The sequence below is a fragment of the Elephas maximus genome, chromosome 20, assembly GCF_024166365.1.
Source record: "Elephas maximus indicus isolate mEleMax1 chromosome 20, mEleMax1 primary haplotype, whole genome shotgun sequence".
Lineage (NCBI taxonomy): Eukaryota > Metazoa > Chordata > Mammalia > Proboscidea > Elephantidae > Elephas > Elephas maximus.
The window spans coordinates 19066985-19078380 of NC_064838.1; the positions used below are offsets into that span (position 1 = coordinate 19066985).

At 47.9% G+C, this 11396-nt stretch overlaps 1 protein-coding gene across 1 annotated transcript in view; it reads right to left on the bottom strand.

Annotated features, from left to right (window-relative positions):
- EIF4E3 (eukaryotic translation initiation factor 4E family member 3) overlaps positions 1 to 3100 on the bottom strand; it is a 306432-nt gene extending 303332 nt beyond the window's left edge. The window contains exon 1 of the mRNA XM_049862999.1: positions 2922 to 3100. Within this exon, the coding sequence (XP_049718956.1) occupies positions 2922 to 3100 (179 nt within the window). The remainder of the gene's footprint in view (positions 1 to 2921) is intronic.
- Between the last annotated feature and the right edge of the window lie 8296 nt (positions 3101 to 11396).

The following is an 11396-nucleotide window of genomic DNA, read 5'->3' on the forward strand; positions in this document are numbered from 1 at the left end:
TCAGGGACTGTTGATGGTGCATGTGTGTGCATGCATATGTGTGTGTAGGGGAGGAGGGTAGGTCATTTGGGAGCATTGTAATAGCGATGTTAATTGTTAACATTTATTAAACACTTACCCTATGCCAAGTACTGTGTTCACTGCTCCCGTTTAATCTTCAAAACAGTCCTATGAGGTATATGTTGTTGTTGTTAGTGGCCATCTAATTGATTCTGACTACTCTGCTCATATAAGGTTGCCATGATTCTATGAGATATATCCTATAATTATCTCCATTTTACAAACAATGAAAGTGAGCCCTGGGGACGTTGGGTCACTTGCCAATCAACACACAGCAGGCTGGCAGGTACGACAGGTCAGGGGGTAGATGCCAAAGGCACTCGTGTTTTAAGTAGCGGGAGGCCTTTGGATGCTGTGGAACTCAAAATTGATGTCACCGGTGGCAGAGCCCAGCTATGCTGGAACAAAGGGCACCTCGGGGCACTCTCCTGAGAACCTTGTCACACTCTAGAATGTTTTTTCTCTGGAAAAAAATTATACCACAAAGTGTTCATAACTCTGGGGCAGCCTACATAAATGTAATGGATTCCCAGAGAAGAGGGAAAAGTTCAGTAAAAACTATGAAATGACTGATCAGGCAAAATGACTCCATACGTGCTAAGTGAGTCGGAACTGAATCGACGGCAACGGGTTTGAACAGGTATGCTAGAATAAGCTGTAATTCCTAAATGAATATAGTCATTTCTATTAAAGATTTAGGCACTGTGGCAATAACATATTTCATTTGATTACTTACTTTCAGAGAGCAAAAATGTGCAAAAATACTAGGAAAAATATAATTTGTGTCTCCATTGAAATTACCTTATTCTTACCTTAAGATATACCAGATAGTCTTCAAGAGTTGTTTACAAATTTATATCATAAACCATTCTGGAGAAGTGTTCCTATATGCGTTCTTCCCATATACCATTATCCATTGCTGTCTCATACATACATACATACATACATATATATGTATGTATATATATTTGTATCTGTTTAAAAAGAAGCTCTTGAATCTGTTTCTACCACTCAACAGAATCTACAATTTATACCACAGGTCCAGGTCTGGGTGTTCAAAATGCAAACCAGGTAGCAACAGTATTGTAACAACACCTTTGAAAACAGACACATATGATTTCATTCTGCTCAAGTTTGCCAAAGCCACTCTGGATATGATATTAAAATGCTCTCTTAGCATCCCATGACAAAAGTACTTGCTTCATCTCACCCATCCCCAATTTCTTTGGGTACCCAGGAAAGACAAAGGCTTCAAGGGTCAACTCTTATAGACAGACACTGATTCCGATAATAATGAGACTGTCTTCACCGAAAAAGATGAAAATCGCTTTTAAAAATCTTGTAGGCATTTTATGCAAAGCCTTGTGTCTACCAAGTAAACTGCACAGAAAACTGTCACACAGCTTTACTCCCAGCACATAACCATAGTAGCTGCACTTTCGTCAACATTTCCATAAGCTCTTGGGACACTCCTGCAGAAGAGGGCCAGCGCCCTGGCATCATGGGACACCCACGGTGTGACAGAAACTGAGAAGGGACATTGCATTCATCCATCTAGTCATTTCTCAAACATTTTTGGTGCTCCTACTATGTGCCAGGCATGGTTCTGGGTACTGGGGAGATAACAAGTGTCAAAACCAAGTCCCTGCTTTCTGGCCTTTAAATGATGGGAAGCATTGAGGAACTGGGGGAAGAGATTATAAATAAACAAATTCATATATAATAGAATACCACAGCATTAAGCATTATGGAAAAACAAACATACAAACCAAAAAAAGGCAGGGCAGGAGAATACGGAACGATAGGAGGAGCTACGATAGTGATAGTCAGGAAGGCCTTTTGGAGGAGAGGTGGTCCCTGAACGGTCCCTGAGAGCTCTAATTGGCTCCACTTTACTGAAAAGGAGAGGAACGCTCCATGAAGGCCGGCCGCGTCCATGTGCACACCATTGAATCCCCAGCGCCTAGCAGACTTACAGCTTCACAGCAAGCGCTCAAGAAAGAATTCAAAGAGGTGTCCACAGCAGCCTCGGGGGCACAGGGTGAAGGCGCTGGCCAGGCAGTACTAACACCGCCACCGCACACTTCCTAGAAGGCTGGTCAACTTTTCCCAAGAACTGTCACAGCCCTGGCGGTGTAGTGGTTAAGTGCTACAGCTGCTAACCAAAAGGTTGGCAGTTCGAATCTGCTAGGCGCTCCTTGGAAACTCTATGGGGCAGCTCTGTGTTCTATAGGGTCACTATGAGTCGGAATCGACTCGACGGCACTGGGTTTTGGTTTTTGGTCACAGCTAAGGTTGTGTTCTGAGCTCCCCCAAAGCCCCATGGGGTACCAGGACAGTGATCACTCTCCCCACTTTACAGCGAGGAACCGCGTGCCCCCGACTCGCCCACCATCTCCCACCCAGGCAGAGCCGGGTGCCAACGCGGGTCCCCACCGCCCAACCCGGACGTCGGCCATGGACATTCACCCCTCAGAGGAAATAAAAGAGGAAAGTGCTACCGAAACTTTTGGGGCTGCGCTTTTCCTCTCCGGGCCGGGGAGGCGAGGCCACCGAACAGCCGCTGGCTCCTGCTCAAAGCTCGGGTTCCAACCCGACTCTCCCGGAGTCCCGGAGCGCGCGCGGGCGGCCAGGCGCTGAGGCGCGGCGGGCCGGACCCTGCGCCATCGCGGAGCGGCCGGGAGCCGGGGCCGGAGCCGGGGGCCGGGCGCTGGCGTGGGGGCCAGGCCGGCCCGAGCGCACGGGGCTCCCGGGCCGCGCGGCGCAGAGACAAAGCGGCCGGCGCAGGCCCGGCGGGGGCACGGCGGCAGCGGCGGGGCCGGGCGGACACTGGGGGCCCGCGCCCGCCCGCGCCCCCTCACCTGTCGAGCCAGAAGGTCCAGGGCGAGTGCAGCGGGACCCCGCCCGGCTCGGGCCGCAGCGCCGACAGCTCCTGCAGGCCGAGCGGCGGCTCCCCGGTGGCGGCGGCGGCGGCGGCAGCGCAGGGCCCCGGCGGCTCCAGGGCCCCGGCGGGGGGCGCGGCGGCCGGGGGCAGCGCCATCTTCTCCGCCCCGCCTGCGAGGCCGGCGGACGGGCGGACGGCGGAGGGGTGGCAGCTGAGTCACCCCGGGCCGCCCCGCCCCGCGCCGCCCGCCCCGCCCGCCGCCCTCCGGGCCTGGGAGCCGCGCCGCGGGGCAGCTGGGGGCACGGCCGGCCGGGCCGCACGACAAAGGCAGACCGTCCCACGGCGCGGTGTGGGGGCCGCTTAGGCAGACACCGGCCCTGTGCGCGGGAACCGACGTCCGGGAGTGGTGGCCGGAGGGAGAGGAGAAAGGTGGCAGGGACGGAGCAGCTGGCTGTGGGGGGTTAGAGGAATGGGCAGGGGGGTTAGAGGAATGGGCAGGGGGCTGGCTCTGCAACCAGACAGGAGGTCGGTGCGATGAATGGACAGGTTACATGCGGACAGACGGATGGATGGATGGACGGACCAGCGGCTGGAGTCTCAGACTCACACAGTGGGAGGGAAAGAGGGACGGTTAGACATACCAGCAGTCTGAAGGATGGATGGGAGAGCTGGCAGATGGTTGGAGGAGGGAAGGATGGATGGATGAGTGGAAGGGCAGATGGAAACACAGTTGGATGTAACAGATAGATGGTGAGGGGAACCGCTGGCCAAATGGATATAGAGTCGAATGCCCAGAAGTGCAGAAAGAAAAGGGCCAGACAGCCACTAGAAACGGAAAACGGGAGAATGCACTGACTGGGCTGTGAGGTTGTAGCAGGTCAGCTTTGCATTCTTCCCGGTGAGAGCACGTTTCCTAACTCACCTGATTTGAAGGGACCAAAGTTTCCATCCTCCCCTCTCTAGGGCCACCATGTGCCCACAGTGAGAGGCCCATGCCTGGCTCAAAGTGTGGCCAATCCCAAAAGAGGACTCCCCGAGTCAGCCAAAGTGCTCCAGGCCTGTCCCAAAACACTGGCAAGGAAGGAGGAAACTGGGCAGGACCCATTCCTGAACACAGAGCCATTTGCTATCTTCACCTCGAATACTTAGGAGGTCCCTTTGACCACAAGATTCCAGTGACCAAAGAGAGGCCACCCCAGCATGGCCTCTGTCACCCTCTTTTTCAAAAGGAAAGCAGAAGCTGTGAGGGCGTGTGAACACACATCTCACGCATGTGACCCGCATGTGCATAGACATCCTCTTTAAGCTTCCATTTCTGGGTAGTCCCTCTCTGGTTTTTAACAGCTGAGGACGTGCAGTTGTGTCTCCTCATAGCTCTTCTACCTGGCCTTGCATACGCTGTGCTTAATTTGAGCACTCACTGGATGGACTAGAAAAGGAACTATAAAACAAGATGGTTTCAAGGGGCTTCACAGGTGTGCCAATAGCCTACCATGAATCCCAGGATGGATGCCCTCCCTGAAAGATATTCAAGGTCATCTAAAAGGACAACAATGAAAACAAGACCTGTGCTTCAAACATAATTTCTATACGACATATGATACCGGAAGCAGTGACATATTTTATAAAGTCCTTCTCTGGTTTTTAACAGCTGAGGAAGTGATACTCTGATACTAGGGGTCCTTTTGGTTAGAAGCATTTTTTGATGTTTAATTTCTACTCAGTTTTTCAAGAAAACATACATGGTATTGTTTACACTGTTCTGAGTACTTGACACTATTCCTCAGAACAGCCTGAGGAAGAAGGTACTATTATGAACCCATTTTACAGATGAGGCATGGAGAAGCTGGGTAACTTCCCCAAGGCCACATAGCTAGTAGGAAGTGGCAGAACTGGAATCTGAACGCAGGTGTTCAGATTTCAGAGTCTAAGTTTTCCACTGCCAGGCTCTACTGACTCTCTATAAACAAGTTCACATTGGAAAAATAAGACAATAGTGTCCCCCTCCCTGCCAAGGCTAACAATCTTCCTGCCCAGAAGAAACCACCGTTAACAGTTTCCTTCCGGAAAAATGTGAGTATGCACACACAAGGATGTAGCTAGACATGTAAACTGTGTACACAGATGTCTATCTTCTTTTATAACAAAAATACAGGCATTCTGTACCACTGCTGTACCTTCTTATTTTACTTAACATTGTATCTTGAAGATCTTTTCCATAAAAAAACATACAGATTAACTTCATTTTCAGGACTGCAGAATAATCACTGTAAAGGAGTAATATAATTTAATTCAGTAGTCCTCAACATGTCCGTGGTTTTTGTTCTTTTATAAATAATGCTACCATAAACATTTTTATATTTATGTCTTAGTTCATCTACCCAAGTTTACCTCAGAGGAGGTTTGAGAAGTAGAATTGTTGGCTGCATTTAAAATTTTGGTGCACATGCCAAACTGCTCTGCAGAATGGTCACATGGATTTATATATAAATGAGTTACAATTAACAGTCGATTCTGAAAATCTATATTTTCTAAGTAGCTTTTATTTTTATAAAGTTCTCCAGCATTGCTACAGGGAGATTTTTGCTCTCTGATGTTCAGAACTAGTCGAACTATCAAGTTTAGCTTCCTCCTCATGCCCTTTAACAGTACGCTCAGCAAAAAAGGGCTATTTGAAAATTTTATCTGCAGTTTCTGTAAAAGAGAGTACGCCACGTGATAAATTCCTTTCAGAATTCAGAACTAGGAACAGTCTGGTACTTTTTCTTTATTGAATAATACTTCCCTCTCTTTTGCTTTGGCTTCCAGGATGCTCAAAATTACATTTGATGCTGACTCACAATATCGATATTAACCAATGAAGAAACATCACTATTTCTATATTATTTATGCCTTTTTTTTTTTGATGGTTAGATAGCCACTTTTTTTTTAAATTTCCTATTTCTATTTTAATGGCCTGATTACACATCTGCATCTCTACTATGAACTCAAAGCTATTTTGGGAGTAGGTGGTATGTAAGTAAATAAAATTGAAATAGCCTTAAGATTAATAAAAGGGAACAGGCAACATGGTTAAGGTGAAATACAATGAGAGAACAGTGGGCACAACTTTCATACCCGTCCTACTGGAAGTATGTAAGAGACTTAACTATTCTCATTGCTCTTCAGAACCATCCTTAGAAGATAACAAATGTGGAAAATTTCCCTCATTTTTTCCCCTTTCCAAGTGGACAGCAGGAACTAGCATAGAGAGGAGAAAGGGAGCTCAGACAGACAGACCCATCATCTTACAAACGAAGAAACTGAGGCCCAGAGAGGTGAAGCGACTTACCCGAGGCCACAACTCTAGGAAATGACAGAGGTGGGACTAGAACATGGGTAGCTTGAGATCCAGGCCAATGTGCTCTCCCGCTGCGTAACGCGTAACGCAGGTGACTTGGGGTGGCAGGAGGGAGGAAGAGAAGGTGACCCCACAGCCCCTAGCAACAAAAACAACAAAAAGGACTTGAGGCACTTATAAATAATTAAGCAATTAGCCGCAGCAGCTACTCCCTTCCCCTCCAGCATCCAGTCACCAAGGCAACTTGGGCAGGGTGCCCGCTGGTTGCCTGGTAACAGTGTGGTCTGCTCCCCTGACAGGCTCCAGGCATCACAGGATTTGAGAGCCGGGGAAGAGCCTTAGACAGGGATCACTTTTCCAACACCTTCATTTTCCAAAAGAGGAAATGGAGGCCCAGAGAAGCGGAGTAAACAGCTCAAGGTCACACAGCTACTCAGAGGCGTAGCCAGGTTCCATTTCCAGTTGCTTTCCATTACACCAGGGCTGCCTTGGGGAGGTTGCAGATGGAGGAGAGGAGGAGATCTCTCCACAGTTCCTAGAAGAATGAGAGAGTGAGCACGAGCGAACCAGAAAGAGACAGAGACCTTGAGCTCTCATATGCAATTAACACGAGCTGGTAATCCCATCAGCCCAACTTTCATCATCACTATGGCAACATGGGTGAGGCGGGTGCTGGTTGCCTAGTAACAAGTGATCTGTGTTCTTCCACTCACATCCGGCTCCTGGGGAGTCACAGGAATAGTAGAATGCTGGAGTTGGAAGGGAAGGCAGGGATCATAACTCAATCCTTCGACTACTGAGAAAACTGAGGTTTGGGGACACTGTCTAAGGTCATACAGCCACAGAACTAGCTAGAGGTAGGGAATCATTGTTGGCTACCCTTTCCCGAATTCCCTGCATTTACTGCACTGTGAGGAGGGAAACTTTCACTCGATAAAGTCAGAACATGGGAGGAGAATGGCTGGTGGTCCCCTGGAGATGCTCTACCACTTGTCCAATGGTGGTGATGCCACACACAGGGCCTGGCACATAGTAGGTGCACACAGGAGGTCCTGTGCACAGTAGCTAAACAAAAGGTTTATAAAATTAGAGAACCTAAGTCAAAATCCTGCTCTTTAGAAACCTGGGTAGCTTCTTACCCTCTGCACCTCAGTCTCCACATTTGCAGAATGAACATCCCGAGGGTCCCTTTCTCTTCAAATCATTGTTAGAATTAAGTGAGAAAATGTGTTAAGTGCCTGGTATGTAGTCAAGATGTAATAAACGTTAGGCATTCATCACTCCATGAGGACTTGCTGCATGTCTGCTCTGCAGCTACCACTGCTCTGGGCTCTTGGGATTTATCAGGGAACAATTAAAAAAAAAAAAAAAAAAAAGCCTTGTCTCATGAAACTTACGTTCCAGTGGAATGAATATACATATACGCTGTTCTTGTCCGCTGCTGCTGAGTTGGCTCTGACTCATGACAACCCCATGCACAATGGAATCAGGTCGTTGTGATCCATAGGGTTTTCGTTGGCTGATTTTCAGTAGATTACCAGACCTTTCCTCCTAGTCTTTCTTAGTCTGGAAGCTCTGCTGAAACCTGTTCAGTATCACGGCAACATTCAAGCCTCTACTGGCAGACAGGTGGCGGCTGCACTTGAGGTGCATTGTCCAGGAACTGAACCTGGGCCTTCTGCATGGAAGGCAAGAATTCTACTACTGAACCACCACTGTTGTTCATTAATATGGGGACAGGTAGACAGATATGTAGACAGACAGAAAAATAGAAAGATAATAGATAGATGGTAGACAGACAAAGAAAAATTCATTGCCGTCGAGTTGATTCTGACTCATAGCAACCCTATGGGACAGAGTGGAACTGCCCCACAGGGTTTCCAAGGAACAGCTGGTGGATTCAAACTGCTGACCTTTTTGTTAGCAGCCAAGCTCTTAACCACTGTGTCACCAGGGCTCCAGATAGACAGATAACCCATTTAGTGTTTGTTGAATGGGAGGTGAAATCATTGGCAATATGCTAGGATTATGTTCTGGGCTCCTTCTCTAAGACTGAGGAGTTTCCTGTTTACAGGGTGTGATGCTATAAATATGCAGGCTTGTCTTCTACGTGTGAACTCCCTTTCCTTTTTTTTTTTTAGAAGCACAGAAGAAAATGGAAGGCAGTGGCCACTAGGTGGCAGACCTCAGCCCCCTAGATACAGGACTTAGGAAGCCAAAAGCCTGGGACACAGGCGATGATTAAAAAAACTTCCAGCAAAGGCAATTGTCACAGGTCAATCCTAGGCTCATGGCTTAGAGGATGCAAGACACTTGAAACTTGGTTGCTTTGGAGTGGGACTGATCCCACTTTAACCGGGACCCTGCCACGGATAAGCTGTGTGACCTTGGGTAAGTTATGAACCTTGCTCAGCTTCAGTTTCCTGATCTGAACATGGAGATAACAAGACTCCCTCATGAGGTGTTCTGAGTTATGTATGAGAAAGCATGTTGAACACATCTTACAAGCTGCACATAGAAAAAGCTCAAAACCTGTTGCCATCTAGTCGATTCCAGCTCATAGCGACCCTATAGGATAGAGAAGAACTGCCCCACAGGGTTCCCAAGGCTGAAATCTTTACAGAAGCAGATTGCCACATCTTTTCTCCCATGCAGCGGCTGGTGGGTTTGAACTGCAGACTTTCAGGTTAGCAGCCGAGTGCTTAACCACTGGCCTAACAGGGCTCCTGAAAAAGCTCAATCAATGATAAATATTTAGAATCTAAACAACCTCTAAAGGTCTTGTTCAGAGTTGCCGAATGGAAGGGGAAGGAATAAAGGAAATAACATTTGTTAAGCATTTGCAATGAGGAGACTGAGGTCCTCCCAGTTACTAAGCCTGGAAAATGTGGCACTGAGGCTGGGTCATGCACTCCACCACTCCATCCATTCATCCATCCACTCCATCAATTCATCCATTCTTCCATCCATCTACTCTGTCCACTCCATCCATCCACCCACCCACCCTCCCCTCCCGTCCACCCATCCACCCGTCCACCCACTCCATCCACTCCATCCATCCATCATCCACAGAGTCCTCATTTGCTTCTTCCTGCACTCCCTGCAATGGGATTCCTTGTTTATTTCCACTGGGACCATCCCCTCCTGGTCCTGAGTTGCAACTAGGTGTGGTGTGGAGAGCCACAACACTCTCCTAACTAGTCCCCTGCTTCCAACACCTGCCACACAGCAACCTGAGTATGGTCCCCAAATACCAACTGGTCATGCCTAAAGCACTTCACCAAGTGCCACGATGATTTTTCCTAGTACTTATTCTACAATTTTTTTCAGAGCTACAGAATACTTAGAGCAGAGGCGCCTTCTTAAATAAAATTTTAAAGCCCATTTATATCTCTTGCAATGGTTGGTTCTCAGAGGCCAGGGGTGTATAACTTATTGGAGATAAGGGGCTTAAAAAGGACTAGTTATGTCTCTGAGTGGTTCAAACTGTTAATGTGCTTGGCTGCTAACCAAGAGGTTTCAGTCCACCCAGAGGCAAAAATAAAGGCCTGGTGATCTACTGCTGAAAACCCAGCCATTAAAAACCCTACAGAGCACAGTTCTACTCTGACACACATGGGGTTGCTATAAGTTGGAATAAACTCAACAGCAATTGGTAGTAGCGTCCTACTGCTTTCAGGATAAAACCCCAGCTCCTTCTGGTGGCCAACAGGGCTCAGTGTCTTTTGGATCCTGCCTGCCTTTCCCACTGTATGGCTACCGATTGCCTCCTTCCTCAAAGCATCTTTGCCATCGTGGGGCATCTGCACACCCTGTGGCCTGTCCTGAGTCGCCAGGGTAAGGGGATGCTGGGGATTGGCAGTCCCTCTGCTCTCCATGGCTGGCCCTCCTGGCCCTCCGTGGCGAGATCTTCCCCAACCTCCATCTCTAAGAGTGTCCTCTCTCCTCCTTGATCATTTACTTCATGGCAGGCATCGCAAGCTGTGCTCATCTACTGTCTGTCTTCCGTGCCAGAATGTGTGGTCCAAGGGGACAGGACAGTGCCTCCTCTGTTCCCCTCTACACCTTTAGTGCCCAGCACGGCAAGCATCAAGTCTCTTAAGGAAATGAGCTGGCCACACGGCAGGTACTGATGCATGGAACAGTCTATGACTTCATCTCCCATTTTCTAGTTGTTCCCCTCTACCAGTCCATCCCTCCCACGGATGGTACACTAGCCTTCCTAAAAAGCACCTTTATCCTATTACGTCCTTGCTCAAAAGTCTTAAATGGCCACCTGTCATTCACTGGCTGAGGTCTGAAATCTGTAGTCAAGTCCTCCACACCCCAACCTACTTTTCTAAATGTATTTGGTTATAGATGTGTGTGTGTCTCTATACACATATACAGATACACACATCTAGATATATACTTGGAAACATACATGTGTATATATGTATGTGGAAACCCTGGTGGCGTAGTGGTTAAGTGCTACGGCTGCTAAGCAAAAGGTCAGCAGTTTGAACCCGCCAGGCACTCCTTGGAAACTCTATGGGGCAGTTCTACTCTGTCCTATAGGGTCGCTATGAGTCGGAATCGACTTGACAGCACTGGGTTTGGTTTTTTTGGTTTATATATATATATATATATATATATATATATATATATATATATATATGCTTTTGGAAACATACATTTGGATCTATATACGTACATATATCCTATACATGTAAATATGTGTATGTGTAAGTATGTATATGTGTTTCCCTTCCAAATACATTTACTCCTGTTCCCCTGGGTGAGTCCTCAGCTCTGCCACAACTTGAGCTCCTGAGGCCAGGCTGCGACCCCATCCTCTGCCACTGCACCCCAGTTCCTAGTACAGTGTCTGGCACATGGGAGATGTTAAGCCAGCTTCACTGAATTCATGATAGGTCTTCTCCCCATTTTGTGAATAAACCATATGCGTTATCCATACCTCCACACTTTTGCCTGAGACTTCTCTGCTCAACCATATTGCTAGCCACCCTTCAAGGGCCAGAGCAAATTCCATCATAGATCATCACCAAGTGCATTCCATAAAGGAACTGGAGACCCATATTGCCCAGAGGAGCCATGGCAAGCAAGTGCCCA